Source organism: Dermacentor albipictus, chromosome 8 (assembly GCF_038994185.2).
Source record: "Dermacentor albipictus isolate Rhodes 1998 colony chromosome 8, USDA_Dalb.pri_finalv2, whole genome shotgun sequence".
Classification (NCBI taxonomy): domain Eukaryota; kingdom Metazoa; phylum Arthropoda; class Arachnida; order Ixodida; family Ixodidae; genus Dermacentor; species Dermacentor albipictus.
Genome location: NC_091828.1, coordinates 96,155,824 through 96,182,648, shown reverse-complemented (window position 1 = coordinate 96,182,648; position 26,825 = coordinate 96,155,824). Strand labels below are relative to the sequence as shown.

Below are 26,825 nucleotides of genomic sequence, written 5' to 3'. Positions count from 1 at the left end.
GGTAAAATTTTGCGTCACACGACAGTCTCGCAGTTGTGCTCAAATATGGCTTCCGAAAACAACACATCTGACGGCGAAAGTGAGTTGCTGGGGCTATTTCGACGATTGCTGGTGCTCTGGTAGCCAAGACCTTAGCGGAGACGAGCTTTGAGAAGCCTCGCGGTTCGCCGAGTCGTAAGTTCTGCGCCAGCTGTCGGCCACGAAGCGGGGAATGGGCGCCGTCCAGGCGTCAGCTTGCGTGAACCGAGTCGTACCGCTCAGCTGTTTTGGGATCCCAATGTGTCGACTCGTGCGATATGCTATGCCGTGCAGTACAACTTCGCGCCTTTCTCATAACGCCGTCCTCACCCCGCCGTCCGCGTTGGTTCGCTTTGATAATTATCTACTCGACGGAGAAAGCGTTTGCGGAGTTTTTTTTTTTACCCGTTTTAGCTGACCACGCTATGCTTTTGTTTGGGAGAGGCGCGAAAAAAAAAAAAATCGCGTAGTCATAGGGCGCCTTGTGTTTACACATCGCTAAACGCGGCGTTTCCTTTGCTCGTTTTTCGCCTCGGATTATTAGCCGCATTCCAGCGATTGAGGCAACTTGAGCAGACGATCTGAACGCGTCGGTGTTTTCGACTAAGTTGCTAGGTTAAAAAAAAAAAAAATGCGCAAGTCATTTTGCGAGTCCTTGGCGTTTCTCTCATTGCGCAAAGGCTCCTTTCGGTGAGCACACAGTATGTTGACAGAATCAGCGGCATTAGAAGAAAAAAAAAAAGAGCCCCCTTTCCACGTCTAAAAGCGTTGTACTGCGTGTAAATATCAGGCGCGGCGACAAAAGCAGGGTCGTTTATTGTCAGCGTTTGTGAAATGTCATTTTGCGCGGTGTGCACGGTACTTTCCCTACGCGGCGTTTTCTCCGAGGTCAAATTAGCCATTGTAGTTGTCGATTTAGCGTTGCTGGCGCGATTATTATTGCTATAATAATAGTAACAATAATAATAATATCGTTTTTTTCTGGAACTTGTCTGGGTTTCGTACGGGCCGCTCTCTCATCGGGCCTGGGTGAATGGTCGGGACTCCTTTCATTTCAGTCGTCGGTGTTCGAAATGAACAAACTTAGCATGCTGTTTATGATCCGTAGAGATTCGTTTTTTTTTGGGGTGGGGGGTGGGGACTATCCGGGGCCGATCACGTAGCCACGAGTCGGTGTCCATTTCGCTACTAACCCAACAGTTGCGTGCAGTCGCCGCTGTCGCATCGGTTGTTCTGCCCCAGGCGCACCAACAGGTTTGCGTGAATGCTTATGGTTTGATCGGTGTTGACGTGCACTGTACGGTACTAGGTGACGTAGGTCTAAAGGGCGACAAGAAGAAAAAAAAAGAAAAGCACGTGGACGACACGTGTTCGAGTGTCGTGCACGTGCTTGTCTTTGTCACATGTCGCGTCTCCTAAGCAACGCGCGTCTGTTACATCCCGGTGACAGGCTCACGCGATATTTTTTTTCTTTTCCATAGCTAACCAATGCTTATTTTGGATGCGCTTTACCGAGGTTAACGAAAACGCACGTGGGTGGAATAACGATTCGAGAAGGACAAAGTGGTGGATTGTAGGGCAATTGGTGACTCCTGGTAACGGATTATAACAGCATTACCAATAGACAAGTACAAAAAAGAAAAGAACGACAGGACGATTGTTCATTTCCGACAAATTTTTTTAAATTTCTGGGATGATATTTTATTTATTTACTGAGTACCTGCATCACCTTAGAAGGCATTACAACAGGGGCGTACATACATATCTACATCAATTGACACTCATTTCAACTCATATGTATAGTTAAGAAAGAAAGCACAACAATCCAGGTACAGGAATTGCAGGTAAACATACAAGCAGAACTAGAAAAGAAACAAGATCTGTTGTTTTATTTTTCCTTGCCTTCTTTCTCACACTGTTAATCTGTTACCAGTATTGAGGTTTGTTTAAGACATCGACATTACTTGACCAATGAGTCACGTTATTTAATGTGGCAGTGAGCTAATTTTCAGCTATGAATGCCCAAAATAATTCCATAGTAGGGCATGCAATTATGCTTGGGACATGTTATGCAGTAGAATTTCGGCTAACGAAAAATAGTTAATGGGACAACAGCCTCTATGTTGGTTGACTTTGTATTTCGATAATGCAAAAGAACTGTCACGAATTGAAAGAAACAATTTCTGAACTCTCAGTGAACGGAACAACAGAAGCAAACTTCAAAGTACTTTCTTTTTTCAGAAAAAGCTAAAATCTCCGATTTTTATTTTGCTGCACCTGATGTCTACGCAGAGAGCCATCCTTTAAAAGCAGTGGCAAAGATTCAAGCAGGCAAAAATTTGATACATAATTAATTCACAGAATGTGAAGTCCAGGCACCTTGGCAGCATCGTGCACCACGTGCCCTATAGACAGCCTGAATAAGACTGACCAAAATTTCGGACACCTTACAGCACGCTGTTTGTTAATTTGGACTCCACCAGCACGTGCTCGTGCTAAATCAGCCACCGAGTTGAGCAGTAACGGTGACATTACTATATTGATACGTTGTTGGTGCCTCCTTTATATCAAAACTGGCAAAGCCTAGTCAATCCAGAAGTTGCACACCATGTGAAAAGCTACCTGCTACATTCACTTGTTTGCTTTTAACCCTTTTAGGCGCCAATTATTTATTTAGAATTAAATCTTACTTTCACTGCATTTCTTGCATCGTCACAATCATTAAAAGCATACAGCAGCAGTATAGACTAAGGATTTTCAATTCCTTAGTGATTTTATCAAGCTTACGAAATGTGGACTCAATGCAAAGTCTCGCTGCAGTAACACGGATATGAGTTTGTCGACTATTTCATGTCTAGCTGACTTCAAGCGCACCTATCTAGTCACTTGAAAATTATGCCTAATGTAACACATGGTCGAAAACAATGAAAGAAGTAAACCCCTTGCATATGACTCATATCAAACAAAAGCACCCAGCCTTCCCACCCTACCTGCCCACTCATTTTACTAAAACATCTTATGCACATTATTCAAACTTGGAGCACAGTTCCAAACAGAAGTGTTTCGAGAGGTATGTGACAATTTTAAACATTGTTACTTTCATCAATGCTTTTGCTCTTGATGCACTAACCTTGTCGTACACAGTTATGTACTCAGCACCTTAAAGGATTAACATGTCTAACACCTCTCCACATCTCTCTAACTAAATGGACCTCCTGTTAATCTCAACATATTTCTCTGGTGCCTTGAGGTTCTGACTGTAGTAGCCAAATGCAAACTCTAAGCAGTTACTTCAAGCACCGAGACAAGTGCCAGTTTCGAGATGTCTGTCCTTAGAATATGGCATGAAATTCATTGGTGTTCCATGTAGCTTTTTTTTTCCCCTATGCTACACGAATAAGGCTTGTCAGGGCAATAATGCCAGGAATGCTATCAGCTTGAATATCTTAAGTTATTTGCAAACACCCTATGTAAGGCTTGCTTGAAGAATAGTACTCTGGTTATGCACATCTATAAGAAAGTGTAGTTCGTCAATGCATTTAGGTGCGTGTAAACTGAAGGCATGGTTGATTGCACTGCATATTGCAAGCCGAATTGTTAGGCAGGGCACCTCGCATGACAGAAGAGATTAATATTGCAGAGCAGGTAACACTCGTGTAGTAATGTGGCAGGTGCTGTATTAGTGGTTCGTCCTCCGTGCACAGCTTTCATGCCTTTAGGGCTCGTTCACACCAGTGACTTGAGGAGGTCGCACGACTGGTGACCACAAGGTGACTGGTGTTCACACTGGCATGTGTGACTGGCCCTTCACCACACCGAAATGTCTCGCGATTGATACAGATGTATACAAACATCCTGTTCCTGCACACCTGAGTGGTTCAGGTGCGTGACGACTGTGGTTGTGTGACTGAAAAATCAAGCAGTGAGCCACTGACCCAACACAATGACTGTTTCGAGAAAAGCGACCATTTGCAACTGGGCGCTTCGTGACCAACTTGGCCTCAAGTTGAGTTGGCGACCTCCTCAAGTGATTGGTGTGAGTGATCCCTTAGAATGGCCTGCACTGTGGTGTGAACTCTTCACCCAGTCAAATTGTGTTTTAGTGAGTCAACATTTTTGTAATTGGTCTGTCAGATCCGTGACCTGTCTGCATATGCATTTAACCTTGACCTTGCCAATCAGTTTTTTTAACTAAGCAGCCCTGCAGCTTTCCGTTTGAGTGATCAAAGCCAACAAACTCCCAGAGGTCAGGCTCAGTTGTCGCGCTAGCCCTCATTGTTTGGGGTTCTGCATCATTTCTGGTGAGCGGTAATAGTGGCGTCAATTGTTTAATTTTATTCTTTTGAATTGGAAGTCTCTGTTTCTGAGATCTTTTCGCAACACATACATTTCCATTCCAAACATAAAGTTTTGTGCAAAGGCTGCACTCTGTCTATGCGATTTGGAACTGGGCTTTTTGTATGTGGTCCAAACTTTCACTGCAGTTAGCGTTTAAAGAATGCTTTTCTGTTTCTCCTATCATGAAATTGATGAACTGAATTGACATTCTTGCTGATAAAGGAACAGTTGGGTTTAACGTAATAAAAAGTAAAATGAGTTAAATTCTGGGTTTTTTCGGACCAGATCCATGATATGATCGACTAGGTGTGCCATAGTGGTATGTTCCGGTTCAATTTTGACCACCTGCAGTTCCTTAATGCACACCCAAATCTAAGCACACAAGCTGCATTCTTCTATTTCGCCTCTGAAATGGGGTAAATGGAAGAATGAAATGGAGACGAATGGCATTTCGGCATAGTGGTTGATTAAGGTGCCATAGTGGAAGGCCCCAAATTAATTTTGACCACATGGGTTTCTGGGTGCACAAGCAAAGCATCTTTGTATTTTGCCTTCATCACAATGAGGCCACCGCTCTTCGGAGTTGAACCCGCGACCTTATTGCCACTGAGGTGGGTGAATGTTTAGTAGAACTGTGTGCTTGCTCACGCAGCTGCCATGGCTGGTCAGCGCAACAACAGCAGCAGCAATGGAAGCACTAACCAGCAGCAGCAGCAACAGACAGTCGACAGGGAAAGCGGGGAGACTGAAGCGAAAATTCCTAAGACAAGCTGCGAGGAGAACAGTCAGAATGGTGCACCCACACCCCAGGGTGAGTGAGCATTCTCTATAGTCTAAGGGGAAAAATAAATTGTCCATTCAAGAGTAGAAGCAGCCATAGTTAGTAGTAGTAGTAGTAGTAGTAGTAGTAGTAGTAGTAGTAGTAGTAGTAGTAGTAGTAGCAGTACCATCATCAGCTTATGCCTGTCCACTGCAGGACCAAGGCGTCTCCCAGCCATGTCCAAATACCCCTGTTCTTGAGCTAGCTGATTCGAAGCTATGCTTGTAAATTTTCAGATTTCATCATACCACCTAATTCTCTGCTGTCCTCCCCCCCTATGCTTGCCTTTCTTTGGCAGCCGTTCTGTAACCCTAATAGACCACCAGTTATCTGCCCTACGCATTGCATTGCCTGCCCAGTTCCTTTCTTCCTCTTCATGTCAACTTGAACATCAGCTTCTCTCATTTGCTCTCTAATCCACATCACTGTCTCATAAACAACGTTCTGGTGCAATGGTGGAAAAGCTACGAATGCCGAGCTTCCGCCCACATGTTACGGTGGCAAGTATGATTCTGCAAAGTTTGACAGCGCTTTACGCCCTGTTTTCTAGGAGCAGGTACTGAATTGGCACAGCTTTGCTACCTGTGACAAGTCTCGCATTTGGCAAAGTTCGGAAGAGCAAAGTGAAAGAAATCAAAATTATATAGCCCATTAGTGACACTTTGAGCAAGTACACTTGGCGTTGATGAGTGTCGCTTTGGCGGCGAGGTGCTAGATGACGAAATGAAGAGTCATTCAGGAAACGGTTTCTCAATTATTTTGGAAAAAAAAATGCTTTTTTACATGAACCTTCGCAATAAAAAAATTGAAATAGTAAAATAGTATGATCTTGTTAACATGTCAATTCATTTTGAGCAAGTACGATGAAGAAACACATCCAAAATCCTGGCAGTCAAATGGCCGAATCTATGGATGGTTTCACGGATGCCAGAAACGAATGTTTCAAGCCTGCTTTGGCTTGCGTTACGAAAATGCTCGTAACATTTTAAGCCGCACACGCAAAAAAAGTGGCCTTAGAATTAGTGATGACTCCGCATTGAGTAGTCGTTGACTTATCCTTGAATCTCTCCAATCCTGGCTACACACTTCTGTGCAGCGAAGTGAGTTCATCTAACACACTCGCTGGCAAGTACACTCCACACCAAGTGTCACTAAACCTTTCTGTGCGACAGGCCTGCGAATTGCACTAAATTTGCCCATCTGGCTGGAGTAGTATTAGATTTAACACTTAGTCGGTGCATTTTGTCTATGTGAATGTAAGTCGGCACGACTGTTTCTCAAGAGCACTGTCAAGTGTGCACTTTGCCTTCCTAGCTTCCCCTTTGTTTCCTCTGAAAATTGTTCACAAGAATTCCAGGAATGTGTGTCGCCCGTAAGTGTGGTGCGCAAAACTTGGATGCCTCTGATGCTTTTAAATCTTAATAAGTCTTTAATGAACAGTGAACATACTGATAGCCAAATAAATTTTTGTTATTTGTTGACCAATTTTAGTAGTATCTTCTGGCTTCTGTTGTCGAGCATGTAGAATTCTAGGGTTGGCAGGTCTGCTATCGTTATGGCAATCATTTTAAAACGATGCAAAGTTTAGCTGCATTTGGCCCTTGAATGTGGCACTCGTTGCATGCTGGGTAGGTTTGCTAAGAGAGAGTGTGTTGTTGCAGTTGCAGAGGATGGTGACGCCGAGAGCTTGGTGGCCAGCAAGCAGCAGTCGTTACAAGAGGAAGATGGCAAGGAGGAGGGCGGGGAGGAGGAGAGTGCCGTGCCGCTGGTCGTGATGTACAACAAGCGGCGGTACGACGTCAAGGTGGCGCTCTCGGCCAAGATGGCCAAGCTCAAGGAGGAAATACAAAAGCTCACCGGTGAGATCGTGCTGCCTGCCTTGAAGGGTGGCGATAACAAGAGGGTGCACAGGTCTTTGTGTTGTTGGTACAAATGAAGAATGATGACAACGTTGGGATTGTGTGACGAGCTGTGAGAAGTATGTGACGGCTGTGTGACAGTGCATGAATGGCGCCAAACTTTTTTTTTCCACAATTTTTACGAGGTGCAGCCCTTACGCAGGACTGAACCTTTTGGTTGAAATGGTGCTGGTGCAGCCGGTGAATTGTGCATACCCGGAGAGCCGGGTTGTGTACAGCAACCAAGACACATGTCTGATGTTTCTTTCTTCTCCTCTGTCATTCCTTGCCTGGTTATGTTGAGCCAGTGTGAGGCCCATTTTCATCAACGGTTGAAACCCACGATAACGAAACTCCATGACAGTGAAATGGTTTTCTATATCTGGCGAATGCCCATAAGATTCAATGCATTTTCTACTTCTCGGTAACGAAATGTCGCTGTACTACAATCCTGCATCATCAACGAAATTTCCTGGAACCTAACCCCTCACGTTACCTACTTATGCAAGGCTAGCAGGCGCCAAAATATGCTCAAATGCTTTAGCTTTACACTAAAATTGCATAAAATACCACATTACACATGCGCGGGTGCCGCCGTTTTTGTTTACAAGAACACCCAAGCGCTGAAAGCGATCGCGTGTGCTGGAAACACGTCATGGCCACCACCTTATTTGTTCACCGCCCGTTTGAAGCAGCATGCATGTTGCTACCGACATGTGGCGATGGTTCTTGCACATGTAGTGCAGTGTGTAATGCGAACCTCGGTGAGAAAAATGTTGCAAAAACAAGGAAATCCACGTCCCACTGATGTGGAATTGTCTAAGGCGCTTCAGGTGTCGGTTGTACCATGGAGTGTCACACATCGGGCTGTGATTTAGCTATCGTCCTGAAGTACGCATCCCTTGCTTCAAGAATGCTGGTTTTATAGCCACTTGACAGGCATTGCTTGTGGATTCGGCGCCAAACGTAGATTTGCGCCAAGGGGCCATAATATTGTTCGATTGCCTTCGGGTATATGAGATACAATTTTGTACTCGGCATCGGACGTGTCGGCGCCTATGGGCGACAGCGTGCACTGGAGAAATGCTGTTGTGTGCGTGGAGCGCTGTTGCTCTGCGTCCGGTTCCGAGTTACGCATAATCTCGCAAAAGTGATCGCGTCTCCGAAAGCAATTGACCGAGAGTACAGCTCCACGGCAGTGCTGCCACTGCTGATCGACGCATGCGGCGCACTTTGTACTGTTGGCAATGGGGTTATATATCCTTGAGCAAAACTTGCCAAAGTAAGCTAACGGAACTTTGACAGTAAAGTATCCTTTTGCGACTCATTACCTATTTGTGCTGTCTAATTTCGCAACAACGAAATTCTTGCAAAAGCAAATTTTTTCACGTTCCCCACTGATTTCATTATTGCGAAGTTCAACTGTATTGTCACGTGGTGGTGACGTTGAATAACACAGTAGCAATACTGTGAACAAGAAAACTAACTTTTATTGGGCGAACCTGTGCCCACAAAACAGGCTACACTTATAGCACAACGATAGCGGCGAACACGCTCGGCGATCGTCGAAAATCTGATTAGTGGGTCAAGCGCGTCGGCTTTTATACAGTAGTCATCGAATTTTCCAGACTAATCGTCGGGACCCGCATGCCTTCTACAAAGTTCTACACCATTCGCGTCAGGCGAATAAATCGGTTAACACAAGGTTCGGCGACAACAGACTGCGGATAGAAGCCTCGATAACTTTCCAGAAACTTCGGATACATGCAAGCGCGTCCCGTGCTGTGCGATAAGATTTGTTAGGCGGCGAAACGTGGTCGCCCAATAAATATAAGTACACGTGTCAGTATTTATTTGTGTCGTCATAAGTCTTTCAGTTGCGAGTAGTGATGTTGTCTGTCGCCTTCTCGTGTGTGTTTTGTTTAGCATTCATTACACTACGATAGCCTATCACTCACACCACATTCATTGCTAGTCATTACCCGAAAAATTTAACTTGAATTCTGCATTTCACAATTGCCTGTTTTGTTGCATTTCATATTCACTAGGTCACTTTTGTACCTGCTTTCATTGTAATAAAAGCAGAGAGCTTGCCAAGTGCTATCAATTTTAGGTGAGGGGATGCTTTAGTTTCACAGAAGTTCACATAAAATTTACAATTAGCTTGTAGCCATGTTTTTCTCTTGGGGGTTGCATTTGCACACTGCCGTTCACGAGCGACTTCTGTAGTTACCATATTTACGGGACTAGAGCTTACACTACCTTACAAAGAAATAAAAAGGATGCCTGAAATTGACATGAGTGTGGTACCATGGTTTCACTAGCCACACCCTGTTTCTTTTTAGTATAGTGGTGCATTGTACCATGCATGCCGCATTGTGGTGCCATCGCTGCTATTTCTGGCTTATAAACAGGGCACAGACATAATTGGGAGCTGGCGCCGTATGTTTACAACAGTGACACCAATCCTGCCCCATGTTTACATTATTATGCTTTCTTGTGGGCTTGACTAGCTTTGGAATGATGGACGCAACATGTAGGAGTGTAAACAAATGCAAAGGAAGTGTTTATTGGTCTTGTGGCTCAGTAAAGCCAGCTAGGTGACTTAAAAAGCCTAGTTCCTCAATACTGTGCAAGTATTCGAGGAAGTTTGTCAAATCACTGTTGTCCAAGCGACTGTGTTTGTCCTTGCCATGTCACGCCTAGGTGCCGGGAAGCTTTCAGCAAGATAGTCCTGAAGAGAGCACATGGTCAGTCTGTGTGTCGACATTAGCCAAGGAGGAGGAAGCAACATGCTCTTGCCTCTAGTATGCAAGTGCTTGTGCGTGCCACCTCTTGTATCTATGCAACTACAAAGTGGCTTCACCACCAGAGCTTGTGTGCCATGGGGGAAAGGTGAATGTCAGGGTATGTGAGGAGAGAGTCCCCATTGTGGCTCTAGCATAGGAAGACTCCTGCCTTCTCTTGTTATAGCTGTGCTCCTACGACCCTGACTACTGCCTTTGCGTGCTTGTTGTGTGGGGAAGATGAACATTAGGGCAAAACTTGCAAAAGTTTGTTCTCTATAAAATTGGCATTTTAGACTTTCTGGAGCACCAATCTATCACTCCGGGATGTGTTCACACTTGCATTTAGTGTGCCTGTGAGAGCACAGTTTGGTCAGTCATATTTGTACAATTAATTTGTTTCTTTTGTCTTGCAGGAGTTCCGCCTGCGATGCAAAAGCTGATCTACAAAGGTGGGTGCTGCTATCTAATGCTCGGCTGTCATTTGTCCCATTGGGTCTCGCAAGATTTCGAGACAGCCTTGCCATTTAGGGTGCTGTCAAATTGTTTAAGAAGTCCTAGCTTACCGACATCCTGGTAAAGAAAAGCGTTTAAACTGATACATTATGCAAGTAGTTGAAGCTGTGGCCGAAATTGAGATAAAGTCTACTAACTTAAAAGCAGATAGTGGAGCGATAATGAACTATATTATGTAAGTACATGATATTCTAGGTGAGATAAATTTCTAAAGCCAATTACTGGCGGATTGTTAAAGGTTGCAGGATGGTGCAAAGGGTAGAGAAATAATGCCGAAATTGTGAAAAGGTTAGATAGAGTAATAAGGTTAGAATGCTTACAGAAGTAGGGTACAATAGGCTTGTCTCCTAGTGTGATAACTGGTCATTACTACCTAAAGTGATCTTTGTCCTGCAGTCGGCTTAGGCATTCTAATTATGAGGAACTAGGATGATAACTCTACACACAGTAAAACTTCACACTTAGTAAACATAAGTTGCAGTTTCACCTTATTTTCTTTTTCTGAATTAATGAAAAGTTGCCTCTTATGTTACAATATACAGTGTGTGAAATTTCACTAGTCCACTTCTTCAGGCATCGTCTTAGAAGAAGCCCACTTGCGACCAGGATGGTAGATCAGGTCAGAATTGTAAAGGAGACATCGGGGCACGAGCTGGTGCCACCTATTGTTCCTTGCACTGTTGAAGCTTTTGGAAAATACCTTTTGCTTGGCCGTCATTGTTGCTGCTAGCAGGAGCTTCTCCTTGATTGGAACACACTTGATGTGCACGAAAGCTTGCTTACAATGTTTTACATATAATCTATTGTTAATTAAGGGAAAATGAGACATCGACCCGTTCGTAGCAATTGCTAGAAAGGAAACCCATACGGGTTCCTTGAAAGAAAAAGCCTCGCAGTTGAAGAAAAATTCGTCCTGGTCTGGGACCCAAACCTGGGACCACCGCCTTTCCGGGGTTGCCACTCTACCATCCGAGACTTCCACCCATCCGATTGTTGTAATTGACAATGGTCTTCATGTATCTATACCACTTTGCTTCTGGTATATATGTATTTATTAGCACAGCATACTAGCTGTTGTTGTGTACAGAGATAATCCCGAAGCAGCGAATTTAATGCAGTTTTATTGTGAAACATGCGGAATCATTGTATACACGAGCATACAGTATAAAGTCATTGCACAAGGACGAGTACCTTAGTTACCGGAAGTTCGAATTAACGTGATTCCACTGTACTCGCCACACACTGGATGCTAAGTCGTGCATGCACTCTACGTTTTTTCACTCTTGAGTTGTGGTGTTCAAGCATGTTGCCTTCCGTGTGTGTGCATCTGCAGGGGCTCCCAAACCAGACGACAACAAGAGTCTGGTGGAGTTGAATCTGTCTGCCAACGCCAAGCTCATGCTGGTCGGCTCCACCCTCGACGATGTGCTCAACCTAGAAGTCCCCACGCCCGAGCAGCTCAAGGACGACACGCCACAGGGTGCGTTTTCGGCACGAGTGTCGTGCATGCAAGCACTAGCGTTCCAGCTTTGCAGATATGTGTGAATACCATACTGTGGTGCATGCAGTGGTAGTCTGAGCAAGCAGTAAATTTGAAGCTGCGAACGCCGACGGCTTTCCGTCGAATGGCAACTCGTGCACCACCCATGCCCATTGCCTCCCTGATGGTTGCTGGGGCGGTGTTACTACTGTGCAGCTGTAGTTACTTTGGGCGCTTTGTCGTGCCAGCGTGTCACCGTGTGTATTGTTGGAACAGTGGGCAACAAACTCGGGTGTAATGTTCAGTATCGCTATCAATGTCATTGCTTTGTTCTAGTGAAACTTCCCAATTTAAGATTTGTTTTGTATGTGAATGCGTGTTTGTTTTAACAGGTTGCCGCTGAAGTAATGCATTTGGTGATTGATTGCAACTAGTCGTATCTTTGTTGGTATCAGCAGTTCTCAAAGCAGCGCATTTGGCCAATCTTGTGACCATGTCTGTTTCTTTCCTGACCATTTGTTGTTTCGCTCTGTTTCTGCTCAAAACTGGGAATAGTTGGACGTCGATGTAGTTCGATGACACAAAATGTTTGTACCTGTGAAATAATCTCATTGTGATAAAGCATGGAGGTTAACTTGGGTTGGAGGTTATGTGGCAAAATTATTTAACGCGACAGCGTTAAGGAGCTCGTGTCGCATAAAAGCCGGTGTCGTCGTCGGCGGCGGCGTTGGCCGTGAGCGATAAATCCCAGCAGGCACTTCATGAATAAAAAACAACTTGCAAGATGGGCTGGGTGGGAATCGAACCAGGGTCTCCGGAGTGTGAGACGGAGACGCTACCACTGAGCCATGAGTTCGATGCTTCAAAGCGGTACAAAAGCGCCTCTAGTGAATGCGGTGTTGCCTTAGAAACGAGCTGTTTCTAAGGCTCAGGCGTGCGTCGCTTGCTCAGGCGCACATTTCGCTGCCGCACCGAACGCTGCGTTGCTCGACGCTCACCGCGTCCAATGCGGGGCGCGTAGTCGCTGCGCCGTAGCCCATTGTCTTACACCCCTTGGCGGGTCGATGGGAACGCTCTCGCATTCCACTCTTAAAGGCGAAGCTTAAGCGTCCTCCAATTTTTTTCTGTTCATGTTTCTTTTTAACACATAAGCACCAACTTGTCAAGCTTCTGCTGTTTGCTAACTTTTTATGTATTTACGTTTTTCTTTCAGCCGCTAAAGAGCCAATCAGTAAACAAAAAGTGAGTATCTCCCGTTCCTGAAGCCATTGCTTCTTACCCGTTTAACTTCTTGGAGTAAGGATGTTTAACAAGGGCACTGTATATCCGTTCACTCGACGATTGTTATGCTTTTAAGTTGCTTCAGTTATTCAGTTGTTTTTCGTAAGCACCGCTGCCTCTCAGGCAGTAACAAGAAATACCGTTTTTAAAGAGACAGTACAGAGGAATATTCGGTTAAGGTAAATCAGTAAATTATGGTTCTGCAGTAGCAAGATCAGAACGAAAAATGAGGCAAGTGAGAAGAGATGAGAAAACAGACAGGTGCTAAAGGCCACCCTGAAATTACCACGACGACGCTCCGTGACATCATGAGTTTTGAAAACACTTACTAGGGTTTCGTTAATTGTGTATCACTAGAGAAGGACTATGCGACTTTCTAAAGGAACAAAAGACTCTGCCTAGGAAGTCTTAATAACGTTATATTTTTTTGTGCCAGTGCAGCTTGAAGATAACAATATATTTTATTATCTGGACTATAGTATTTGGACTGTCTAAAAGTTCAAACTTTGAGGGGTGCAAACTATACGTGATATTATTTTTTAACATTGGAAACACGTTTGAAGGAAACAAAGCCAGTCTGCGCTTGCAAATGTTTTGCTGCACTAAATCGCATAGCGAAGTGAGCTCTGCAATGCTCGTCACTGTGCGATGGTTTCACAAAAGCTGGACTAAAACTGCTTCGACAGAGATGCTGAATTCTGAAAACATTGAAGACATTGAGGAGCCATTCGTTGAATCCAACTTGCCCGACTCGTTTTGTTCTGAAAGCCTTACTAGAGTGATTTTGTTGGGTTTTAGAATTGACTCCTATATGCAAGCCTAATAAGAAGCTAGGTTTTTTTTTTTTGCCTGCCCAATTTATGCTGGTTGCAGAAAAGCTAAAGAAACTTATTTTTAGTTGCAGTTCAACATTGCTGACTGTACGGTGGGTGCAAACTACCTAAAAAAAATGTTTGTTTGAAGACCAAACTGGCCCCTGCAGAAATTACACTGGGTGCAGACTATAGTCTGGAAACTGCACTACTTTGAAGTATATGACATCACACTTGCCTAGTAGCACTGAGGTTTCTGCATGAAGTCCAGAAAGTCTGGCATTTATTTTCCGCACTTGTGGTTGACCCTATTACACATAATTAGTGAGGCACAGTTGTGAAACAATACTTTACCGTTCTAAACTGAATTAATGTTTGCAATCAATATCCCTTGAAATATCTGCATTGTTGCTGTGGGCCGGTTTAATGTAATGATCCTGTTCCATTGCTATTCCTTTTTGTGTTTCGTTGGTGGTCTGATTGGTGGTGTGTTCATGTTATCACTGATGTTATCCATGCACGAATGGGGAATGATAAAAGAAGAGAAAGCATTGAATGAAGGGAATCCTGGCCTCTTTCTGTTTTTTCTTTTTTTGTTAAACAACTGTCTGTTTTTGTTACATTCTTCCCTTGCAGTTGCACCAGAAAGTAGTTGATAAAGGGGTTCCAGAAGACGCCATCCCAGGAATCCGCAATGTCAAAGTGAGCCTAGTGAAGTCATTTTTTTGCCCGTGGCATGCTAAAGTCGCGTGTTTGAGATCACTTCAACACCACGCTGTCTCGACTTGCCGTAAGTCTAGGCCTGCAGTGGATGAAAAGCAGTGCTGTCATAATTTCTGAAGCATCTTGCTAAAGTGAGATGAACAAGTCACTAAACTTTTGATAAACCTTTCAGCAATGTCGCTAAAATTGTTGCTAAAGTGTATGAGTAAGTTTTAGGCCACATAGGCATTTTGGAGTGCTGTAAAGTACGCTAACATGGCGTAAATAATTTTCTGAAACACCACCTTTGTCTATGACCCATGTAAGAGGAATAAACAGTGAATTTACTAGCAGTTTGTGTGGGGAGCTTTTACTTTACTATTTTACTAGCATGACAGGCGAAATTCGGTGCTTACCCTCGTATTGTGAAGTTCCAAACACTCACTATTGGAAAGAACACAGGCAACCTAATTTTTCAGCACGCAGAAGTGCGCAGTCAACATCATTCCTTAAAGTTTCAAGTTCGCCGCACTCTTGAAAGGACAACAAAGCTCTGCAAGACTCACAAAGTTACATATGTTAACACAGTCATGACCATTCCGTGACCTTTATGCAGGTCAGATACTCTGCTTCAGCCCCTTTTCTATCTGAGGGCTCTCTGTAGTACTGGGGTGCTTTGTGGATATTGTAAAATTGTGCCGTGTTGTCGAATTCTTGTGATTATGGCATTTTGAGCCAATCAGAGCTGACATGATGTAAAATTTGACATGGCGGAGTTTGTCATTGTCCACGATAGCACCCCCGATTTCTATATGACGGGGAAGCAGTGTGTTCAGGCTCGCGGAAACAACATACACCTTTCTACATTCAGTCTATATTATTATTCACCTGCTGCATTATGAATTTCGCTATAAAGTTTGCATATTTCCACGACTCGAACATATTTAGCACCAGTGGTAACCTGAACCTTTGAGACCCATTCAAACCAGCTTCATAGGAAAAAAAAAAAGAGAGAGAGAGAAGAAAACACATATTTTGCGAACATACTGTGAACCCTGTGAAGGCAACCATTGCTTCATGGTTGTCACTGAACTTATGCATCATACAGCCAATTTTGGCCACTCACATATAGCTTTTCAATTATGAAGTGTATTCTAGAAGTCTATTTCTGAATAAACTTTCCTACCTTCGAAGTCACTAAAAGGTCGGCAAAATTGGTCCGTCACATCGATAAAAAAGTTGACCGTTGCTAAATGGAAAAGCTTAATGCTATACAGACAAGAAAGCCACTAAATCTAGTGTCAAAATTGCTACAATGGCAACACTGATGAAACGAATTGTCCACAGGCAAGACCGGAGCTTGTAACATGCATTTCCCCATTTTCGTTTTATTGGTGGGGTTACATTTGAGAAGAATTGTCACTGCACTGATCACATGTAATGACAAACGTGGTGATCCATTTTACAAATATACAGCTGTGCTTATCTTGAACCTTTGAGACTGGGCTATATGCCACAAACTGAGCATGTGGAAGTGAATGGAACGTCAAGCTCTGGAATGTACATTTGTGTAGGCACCATGGCTATGTGAAATCACTACAATTTATTGTTAATTATTAGTCTTATAATTTTTTGCTTGTAAGTGGCTGTCGCTAGGAGGACTTGTTCTAGTTTGATAGTCACTTCATGCGAAGGAGTAATAAAATGATAGCACACATTCTAGTATTTTAGTCTAATATGAGGCGGTCATGATATATGTGCTGTGAGGGTGCAAGTTGGGGCACCCGAAAAAAAAAGAAAGAACTGAAGTATACGCACTAATATAGGGTGATATAGAGTGGCTGAAAAATTATTCATACTTGGCAGGGATTCTCGAAAAAATTGAATAATCGAAAGCTCCCAGAAAAATTGGTGCGAGTCATATGTGAATTTCACCTTGTGGTGTGACTTCACGGCAGTGCAAATTTCACTTTAAGCTGCGGCTTTATGGCAAGGTGAGCTGTGCTGCCGTGAAGTCAAACCGTAAGGCAAAATTTGCACTGCTGTGAAGTCGTACCTCAAGGCAAAGTTTGCACATAACTCAAACCGCGCCTTTGCTGTTCAATTTTTAAAATTCTCAGTGTGTGTTATATGGGCGGAAATATAGTGCTGCCTCACCTGCCAAGGATTGCTGGTTTCTACAATTTGTGCTGTGGTTAAAATCTGGATCTCTGGAAATGTGACGCTCCTGCTGCAGTGGTGGAACAGCCGCCCCAATTGCGCCAAACTGCGCCAAGAGCGGGCCGTTGTGCCATGCTGTGCCAAAACGCCATTTTATCGGAAAGTTGCTTCAAGCCTATGCTGAAGCATTCATAAGAGTGAATCCCTCCTTCCCTATATGCTTCGCAGCTAGCAAAACTGAAATCAAAACCAACAGCATGCTATCATCGTCATCATCATAGAAGGAAGCAGAGGCCCATCCATAGTGTCTCACTATCTAGTGAGAAACTATATGCAAGGTACCAGGGAGTTTTCTGAAGTCGATGTCACATTCCAGGATTAAAGTTAAACTTTTTGGTTGTGTACGGGTGATAGCGGGGCTTAGCAAAAGGGCCGCTGCGACCAGACTCGCACGTGGTGCATAATTAAAAACGGTATTAGCCAATTAGATTGAATGTGGTACGTGGTGAGAGCTGCCACTGTGATGAGTAACGGCACGTTTGTTGATGCAAAAGTTTTGTGTTGAGCTTGGCTTGCTGGATTACTACGGTGAAATAGCTGTCGACACAAACGCAAAATCCTGTTTGGGTCTAGCGCAAGCGCAGTGGCGCTGCCGCTATTTTTTTACTTGCAGCTGCAAAACCTTTGTGGCCTCTATCCGAAAACTTCCTAATGTGCATGGCATGACATGAGTATATTTTATGTCATGTCATGTTCAGTGGAGGCGCACGTATTGATCGGTCTTTCGGTGAGCCTTTGCGAACAAGCCGTGACTGTTGCAATGTGCTGCATCCTGGGTTAATAAACACGCGCTTGTCGATGATGTGTCTGCGGTGCCTTCTCTGCGTGGTATCGACGTGCTCCCTTTGTGTATTGCGGTGTCTAGGAGCGTCGCATCCTTTCTTGACCACGCTTGCAGGGTAAGCCTTGCGCAAACCTGTCTCCACAACATATCGACTAGATAAGTTAAAATTTGCATGGTATGTGATAAGCACACGTACGATAGACCCTACACCAAAAGTGCTTGCTGCTGTACCAAATTGGCCTTTTGCCTGTGCCGAAAGGCACAATGGCTGTTCCACCACTGCTGCTGTCATACTGAAACAGTAGCTGCATCTTCATGAAAGGCGATTGCGTCGCTCAGCTAAAGGTTGCAGGTTCGATTCTGGCCATGGCTGCCGCATTCTAATGGAGCTGCAATGCAAAGGTGCTCATGTACTGTGCATTGGGTGCACATTAAAGAACCGCAGCTGGTTAAAATTAATCTGTAGCCTCCCACTACGGCATGCCTTATAATCAAATCATGGTATTGGCACGTAACATCTTGGCATGTGATTTCTATGAAAAGTGATAATGAAGCAGCATACGTGCAAACCTTTCGACAGGACTAACTGCTGCTATATATAGCACGATGTGTATGTAGTGCTGCACATCACACAAAGCATTACTTAAAATTTTTTATGATTAGAATTCAGGTCATCACGCATGATTACGTTAAAGCTGGTGTGGCAGCGGTTGTTGCTGTATTTTTCTCGTGCCTTGGTGGAGCGTTCATTTAACCCGTTGTTCCTTGACTCTAGGACTCACTGCCAGCTGCCCCGCTTTCGGGAATGTTAAATAAATCTGGAGGGAAGGTGCGCCTCACGTTCAAGCTTGAGCTAGACCAGGTTTGGATCGGCACGAAAGGTGAGTGAGACATTTGCGCTGGTGGCCACTGCTAGAACATCAAGATTAGTGAAATATTGTTGAACCCTGTCAGTACAACAGAACCTTGAAAAAAGTGGATCGCCTTGCCTGCTCCCATGATGGCAGTTTGCCGTGCGGCACCCCAAAACAACCATTAGGTGCTTTCTAGGCAGACTTTTTGCTGCTGTGAAGCCGCACCTCAAAGCAAGATTCAGATATAACCTGCATCCAGACTTTCTGTTAAATGTTTCATATTCCTGGTGCGGCTTATACGAGTGAAAACATGGTAGTTGTGTTTACTCACGTACCAGTGAACAAACCTGTCAATTTGCCCTCGTCGTAAAAATAAATTTGCACCTGTGTAAAATGGCAAGAATCGGATTGCACAGGCGATACAATACAATATACAATACTTATCTATTTTTCACAGCAATACTGAATTTGCAAAAAAGCTTAAGTGTTTGCCACTGCTATCGAGGTTTAGTAAAACCTTGTTAATTCGGATTCCACAGGACCAAAAAACTTGTCCAAATTAACTGAATGCTGAATTACCGAATGTATAGAGAAAACAGTGCGCAAAACCTTGCTACATCAACACGCCTTTGTTTACTGAAGACATGCACAGCCGCCATTTCTGTTTGACACAAAATCGGCACAGCGGCTGCAAATGCCTCAGTGTCGTTGCTTACGTTGTCACCTTTTCTTTCAGAGAGGACAGAAAAAATAAACATGAGCTCTATTAAACAAGTGATCAGCGAGGCTATTGAAGGTCACGAGGAGTACCACATAATGGTGAGCGTTTGGTTTTATCGTTTCATTTTACACAAACATTGTGGATGGCACGCCAAGCATGCATGCGCATTGCTTGTTTCTTTGCTTAGATATAGCCAAAATGTTTGGAATATTGGGAAGTAAGACAGTGACTATAGATTCTTACTTGCCTTCGTATTGTGGTCAGGTTTGTTGAGAGCTGTGCACGAATGCAGACCCGACGCTGCTTTTGGCCAATAGCCAGCAGTGCCAATGAGTTGAATAACGGAAGTCTACTTCCATTATTCTGTATACTGTATACCCATTTTGGATGATATATCAAAAACAGGCATATACACAGTGGCTCCAGTTCTCTACATGGCAAGACAGCTTCATCCAGCACTTACAAAGTGGGAAAAGAAAGCACAAAGAAAGCATCGCTTTAAAACTAAGTGTTAGTCTCGGTCTGCATCCATATTGTGAAGGACATGACTTGCAGCACCCGAGTCAGTTAGCTTAATCTGTGGTGTGGGCTGGCGCTGATGACACGGCACTCTGTTGCCAATAGCAACACCCGTGCTTTGAGCAAGTTTACACAGCCAAGTTTTTCAAGCAGGCGAAATAGGCAACAGCATGTCTCAGTGCAGTTGTGATTTTTGCCGGTTCGCTGAAGTCTGTTTCGCCTCAGTAGAGCCGTCTTATGCAGTGAAGCATGTAAAATTTGTAACTGGGATATTATCACAGAACATGTTACTTGTCCCTTAATTATACATGCGCCGTCTTTGGTTGCAGTGTCAACTGTACTGGCAATCAGCTGTTTCTGACCTTGCTGTGGCAATTTACGGTGTTTCTCAATGTTACTTTTTTTATGCAGATCAAAAATGGTTCTATGGGAGTTACCATCAAATGAGACAATACCGTTACTCATGCGCTTGTGCCTGAAATATGTAGGACAGAAAACAAACAGAAAAAAGAGTGCAGAGCCTTTGCTAGAACTTCTAGAGTTCGTAATCTCTATGTTGAGTTGTCTCTAGCATGAATGACCCAATGTTCACTATGTGGTAAATCTAAACCTGTCGTGGTTGCTTAGTGGCTATGGTGTTGGGCTGCTAAGCACAAGGTTGCAAATCGAATCCCGGCCATGGTGGCCACATTTCGATGGGGGCGAAATGCGAAAACACCTGTGTACTTAGTTTTAGGCACGCATTAAAGAACCCCAGGTGGTCCAAATTTTCGGAGTCCCCCACTAAGGTGTGCCTCATAATCAGAACTTGGTTTTGGCATGTAAAAGCCCATAATTTACATTGGTAAATTTTAAATAGCAAGCCTTTTCCTATGTGCAAGCACCTGCCATGACTTTCGAACACAGTTATATTAGCCAATGACGGGTGGACTAATGTATTCTGCAGGCAGTGGGTTGTTATGCAATAAATTGCTCATGCGAACCATGTGCGACACTTATTGCAGGCTCTTCAGCTTGGGACAACAGAAGCCTCCCGATACTGGATCTACTGGGTTCCCGCGCAGTATGTGGATGCCATCAAGGAAACCATCCTAGGAAAATAGGCACAGTACCTCACAAATTGACTGGAATCCAGATGCGGGAGAAAGGGGAGAAGAAACAACTGAAAAACAGCCATAACGGAAGTAGAAGCGAAAGGTTCCTGTGCTCTCTCCTCTTGTTCTTATGTTCAGTGTGGATGACGTCCGAGAGTGAAAGAAACACTTTGACGAGCATGGTATTTTTGCAATTTTACACTCGGGGCGTCACTTCCCTTTCTGTCCCCCCGCTGTGTGAGTGACGCTGAAGCACGGGCGTTCCCACGGTTGCGTGCTGTGAGAAAATAAAAAAAGAATTGTGACAGTGGAGATGGGCGTTTCGTGTCCAGTTTTGTTCTTATATAGGTACATTTTCCAAGTCGTAGGTGCTCTCGCTTCTCGCATGTAAAGAGACGACACTCAGTATGGAGGTTGGGAACAGTGTTTGCTTCGATTCAGTGAAAATGGTTCACATTGGTTTATGTTCATCTGCATAACCTAATGGCATACCCGAGAAGTAATATGTAATGTCTATTGCAACAACTTCAGGTTACGTAGCGATGCGATTAAAATTGGCGCATACTCATGAGCAATTATGGGCCAATTGGGCGTCTAAATTGACAGTGGGCTTCTAAAATGACAGTGAGCTTTCATGTGTTTACAGATACAGTAGCATGGGTAAGTCGCAGGTAGAAGCGAATTATGGAAAAAAAGCTCCAGCGAAGGTGGCCAACCTGAACCGAAGAATGCGTTTTTTCCTTTCTGATTGTATTCCAAAGAGAGAAATCAGTGTTCTGGTTTCTCTGATTGTGAAGTACTAAGATATTCTAATCTCATCCTAAAGTTGGTCTCTGTGCCTGGTGTTGTCTACATTATCATGACACCGTGCAAACTTTGTTGAAGAAAGTACCGATAAGCCTAGGTTGGATGACATCGACCATAAAAAAATAGAGAGTAGAATGTGAGGGCCTGAGCAATTGCAGAAGCTAAGTGAGCTGTATTGTGACACCATGGTGCATCCTTTTCCTGGCTATTGTAACAGAAACTGGTTAATAGAAACAATATTATGCTAAGTTATTCATGGAACTCTGACACTTGGCAATATTTATTTCTAGGGTTCTGAGCTTGGACCATCACTTAATGCAAAAAAAAATTGTTGTGTAGTACTTGCGAGCATATTGAATGGTTAAACATTGGAATTAACGTGTTCCCAGTGATGCAAGGTTACAGCGAAAGCTATTAAAAGTGCTGTACTACACCCATACTTCACGGCATCTGTCGTCTGTATCAGTATGTACCTTAGACGAAAGGTATTGGAAGAAAAAAAAATCTTCCCCTTCGAAACTTGATACCAGTGCCTGAACACCAGAACCAGAACATGTGACCTGTCATGAGGCTGGTGTCATCCAAATTAAAGTCGCGGCTGTTGTTGTGTTGCCCCTGGGAAATGGTGGGCATGATGATGTGCAAGAAAATTCACCATGCACGGTGTTGTGCTGGGAGCGCAAGCCTAGCAGAAGTCCTGCTTTTATTGCTGCCTCACCTGCACCACCTGCACATTAAAAATCAGCGATCTGCGTACACGTAACGTCACCTGACCATGCCGATGTGAAACTGCCACCTGCACCTGTTAATGACTTGGCTCCAAGGTGCATTTATAATGGCAGTAGTCAGTGCAGTTTGCGTTACAAAAACTCACTGCTGTATTCCCTGGATGTTGCCCACACTGGCTTCGCCAATAAAAACAGAAAAGTTACCTCCAGTTGAAGACGATGGTGTCTTCCTGAGCGAGTTGGGGGCGTGATAGCGGCGGAGTCCCTGCGCACGGCACTGTGTCGCGTCGGTCTCTGAACATTTTGACACTCTCTCTTCGGGATCGGCACACATAATTAGACTGCACTATGTTCGGCATCAACTTGCATACTTAGACCACTTTCTTCAGGATCGGCCCATATTTTAACGTTAATTTTTAAAGGTCTGTGGTTTTACAGCCCAAAACTACGATCTGATCATGAGGCATGCCGTCGTGGGAGGAAAAGTGTCTGTGGCATAATGGCTACAGTACCAGACATCTGCACTAGAGTTCCTCTGCAAATATGTCCATGAAACAATTATTGATTTACTTAAGAAACTGATGGTTTCTCCGAAGGGCGAACCCTTGACTGCTATAACAAGGTCCAGCGTTGTGCTTGGACTCCTAGGACAGTGTTGAAAGCTACGCACTTGTGACATCTTGGCACAATGCAGCACTTAAAGCGACTCCTGCTGGATGCGTTGCACGAACCGTTGGCGTTCAAAAACTGCGCCAATTGCATCTCCACATGCTGGCTTGCATGTGGGGAATTCTTGAGCATGTTCTACTCCACCTCTTGAGGTATGCCCGTGTGGCATACTGGTCAGAGTAGCGGGCCTCTGTGATGGTGATGCCGTGACTGAATCTCAACAGTGGACATTTCTATTGATTTGTTTGAGAAAACATTTTATACACACACACACACACACATATCCAGAACATCACAGTGACCACTACTCCCAGGGCACATACGCAGTAGCACTCATTGGCCCATATTTTTTAGGCCGCACAAGCTCCGGATTGGGCTCACAAAAGAGGCTAGAAACGTAGCCGATATGGAAAAGTGGTGGTAACTCGCTAAGGAAGGCTCCATCTTCTTTTTTAAAAAAAGTCATAGTTTCGCTCAAAAGGCAAACCATCGATTGTGATAGCAAATAAGTAGACAGCTATATGAAGTAAGGATAGTAGTTTTATTGGCCGTGTAAAGTTCGAAACATTCGCTTACTAACTGAATTAACAAGCATGGTGTAAGCGCGCAGAAGCTAACATGAGCACATTGCACTAGATGAGCGTGGACACCCGCTGTCAAAGCACTGGTGTGAGCAAGTGGCAGCAGCAGCGAGCGAAGTGACCTTCATGCGGTCTATCGCTGCAACGCAAGAGCGGCGAGAACCCAGCGCACAAAGGTATGAGCTGTCTGTAAACCCTTTTCCAAGATACTGTGCTCGCAACCGCGCGCGGCTGTGTAAAGTACGCACTTGTTGGTAGAGTCGAAGCCGACCCTCCCCCCCAGCTCCCACGCTGCATACCCTCTTTCCTCCATATATGGCGGGCGAGATTTGAGCTGCGATCGTCAGTTTCCCTTGCGCCCGGTCGCGAAATGCGCAGTTCCTGCCGGAGCACAACGCTGCCCCCGCCCTCGAGCCCTGCCTCCCATCCCCCCACGGCCTTTCGCGCGCGCCAGATGGAGCCGCGATCGCCTGCTTCCCTCGCGTGCTTTCACTCGCACTTCAGCATACGACGCGTGGCGACCGTGTTATCGCCCTTGGACTTTATGCGGAACATCACGGCGACGGCAGAAATGTGCTTGGAGTGTCCATGTGATTGCTATTGCAATAAAAAAAGTTCTGGTAGAACCCATCTCAAGATGAATGTGAACGTTAGTGCGATTATCAGTGTATTGCAACCGCCGAAACGAGTCGCGTATGAGGCGTGCACCGCAACCAGGCTCCTCTGTCGCGCTTCCTTCTCAAAACCCCTTAAACTTCATAAAGTAGCGACACTCTCCTCCTCGGCCTTCACTCCTCCTCGTTTATCCTCTCTTTGACGCTCAATCCTCGACCGTGGCGCCGCCTACACTGCGCGAGCGTAGCGATGGCGCCAACATGCGCTCCTCGCCACTCCGTAGACGCTCCTCGAGCAAAAATGGCGCTGATGCACGGCGCGAGGGCCCACGTGATACTATTAGGCCAATATAGCGACGCGGCGTCGGCCTCGGTCAGAGCGCGCGAGGAGGAGGCGGCATTCTTCAAAGCGTGGCGCTACTTTACGAAGTTGAAGGGGTTTTATTCCCTCTGGACACGCTGCGCCATCTCGCGCCGCCGCCGCGTAGTCCGCTCGTGGCTTACGAGATGCGAGGCGCGCCGGTGCGTGCGAACACTGAGAATTGTTCCCTCGCCGCCCTGGCACATTCGGGGTGCAGCGTGCTAAACAGCGGGCTGCTTTGCTTGGGGAACCCGTGTGCCGCGTGGTCGATTGTTCCCTTCACCGGATAAATTTTTTAGAGTCTGGTTCATAACCTTTCTGTGAATCCACCAAAAAATGGGCCCACACCCAGTCGTCTAAGCTTGTCTATTTGGGTACAGACCAGTGGCCCAAGTCGTAAGATAAAAGATGAACTCTGATAAAAAATATGCAGATCCCACGCACTGTGGGAATCGATGTAAGCGAAGCTTTCTGTGCTGGTTGCTTTGAGGATAATTAGAGGTGATGGTGACGGCGAAAGCTTATCTTCTTCAACGTTTAGTATAACACGAGAGTGGTGAGTTGATGTTAAACACTACCGTGCGTGCGCCACTGCTGTTTGGTGGTACACAGAACACACAGGCAGAGGTGTTTGCTTGAGCCATACTTCATAACCTTTGAGAGAGCTGCACATTTTCACTGCCTCGCATAGCACGTATCATCGTGGCAGAACTATTAAAGTTGGATTATAGGGCTGTACGTGCCGAAACCACAATCGGATTATGAGGCACGCCGTAGTGGCGGACTCCGGATTAATTTTGACACCATGATGTTCTTTAACGTATCCCAAAATCTAAGTGCACGTGCGTTTTCTATTTCGCCCCCGTCGATATGCGGTTGCCGCGGTCCCGATCAAATACACGACAGCTAGCAATGCCATAGCCGCAAAGCTACCGCGGCGGGCACAGAAGTGTTGATTTGATGGTCGACCGCTTCCGTAGTGTCGCCTAGACCCTGCGGTGCGCTTTAGTTAATGCGGCTTTGCTTCTGCACGCCTTGCGTAATTTGTCCGCTTGACATATTCGCGTGGCGTTTATTTTTCAGAAATAGGAACGTAGTGTACCGTACCTTGAACTCAAGCTTATACAGTTTCCCAGCAAACTGTGTCGCATAGCGGTAGGATTTCCTTGCCTTCTCACGCCACCTTCCCCTCCCCCCTCCTTGTACGTGAACTGCCTGTTCTCTTCCCTCCTCTCTACCGTTATATCTACGCCCCCTCTGGACTCGCACGTTAGTAGAAAGGGAAGCGCTGCAGTTTCAGCAAACGAATAATTACAGCTGTCAAGAGGCTAATGTGGCGACGACCAGGGAGCTCCAGATGGCATTGTGCACATTCTATGCGGTGGGGTCCAAATGAGTTTCTCGCGTCGCCTTTCCTCTCTGACTCGCTCCTGTCATGTATACACACGTTCTGACCCCCCCCCCCCCCTCGACGTGGCGTGCCGGACAGCAGCGGCAGTGGGAAAGTGGAAGGAAGAGGCAAAGAAAGCTTCGCTCTAAAAGGCACTCTGTATTCGTGTTGTCCTTGAGCTGCTCGGGCGTGGGTACTTCTAGGAGCCGACCAGCATGAGCTTGGCGTTGACAGACAGATTCAACTCCATCAGACTTGGTTATCGTCTGGTTTGGGAGCCCCTGCACGTGCGCACACACGGAAAACAACATGCGCTGACCCCACAAGAGTGAAAGATGTACAGTGCGCGCACAACATAGCATCCAGTGCGTGGCTCTGCTTTTAAATAAGTCCAGTGGAATTTCGTTAATTCGAACCCGCTTAATTCGAACTTCCGGTATATTTGAACTGACGCCGCGCTCCTGTCAAATTTGTGGGTATTCAATGTGCGAATGAAAAAAAAAGAACATCTGGTAATTCGAGCGCGTGTGCGTGTGAGACGGCTAATCCTAACGTACCACACCGCCGACCGTGCTGTCAGCAGCGCGCAAACTCGCGAGGTGGCGCTTCCGACCTGGCAGCGCAAGAGCAAAGTTCGCAATAGAGGGGAGACGTACAAAAACAAAGTTCGCAATAGGAGTAAAAAAAGTTGGTTGTTCATAGTGTTTTTTTTTCTTGGGTAGGACATTAGGCACTATAATCGGCGATCTTCAACTACCCGATGTTTCATTAATTACTTCTAATATGCTGATTGTATTTTCACGCTGTTCTTAACCTCGTTGCTAATCCTATA

General features: G+C 45.1%; 1 protein-coding gene across 3 annotated transcripts; it reads left to right on the top strand.

Annotated features, from left to right (window-relative positions):
• The first annotated feature begins 12 nt into the window (after nucleotides 1-12).
• On the top strand, nucleotides 13-21,155 carry LOC135912895 (ubiquitin domain-containing protein UBFD1-like). 3 transcript variants are annotated; one of them, XM_065445484.1, is made up of 10 exons: nucleotides 13-79; nucleotides 5,009-5,167; nucleotides 6,844-7,035; nucleotides 10,277-10,312; nucleotides 11,710-11,856; nucleotides 13,070-13,098; nucleotides 14,586-14,651; nucleotides 18,431-18,536; nucleotides 19,246-19,328; nucleotides 20,754-21,155. In XM_065445484.1, exons 1-10 carry the CDS (start codon nucleotides 46-48, stop codon nucleotides 20,850-20,852), a joined length of 951 nt encoding a protein of 316 aa, XP_065301556.1. In that variant the 5' UTR covers nucleotides 13-45; the 3' UTR covers nucleotides 20,853-21,155. The 3 variants fall into 3 exon arrangements, with proteins under 3 accessions (XP_065301556.1, XP_065301555.1, XP_065301557.1); XM_065445483.1 differs by having other exon boundaries at nucleotides 6,838-7,035; XM_065445485.1 differs by having other exon boundaries at nucleotides 35-174; nucleotides 6,838-7,035.
• The last annotated feature ends 5,670 nt before the right edge of the window (nucleotides 21,156-26,825 follow it).

Excerpts from the sequence above, each read along its gene's own strand:
- LOC135912895 (XM_065445483.1), top strand. The coding sequence starts at position 46 with ATGGCTTCCGAAAACAACACATCTGACGGCGAAA. Across the intron at positions 5,168-6,837 it reads TGGTGCACCCACACCCCAGG|TTGCAGAGGATGGTGACGCC; the intron begins GTGAGTGAGCAT and ends GTGTTGTTGCAG. Across the intron at positions 19,329-20,753 it reads ACGAGGAGTACCACATAATG|GCTCTTCAGCTTGGGACAAC; the intron begins GTGAGCGTTTGG and ends CACTTATTGCAG.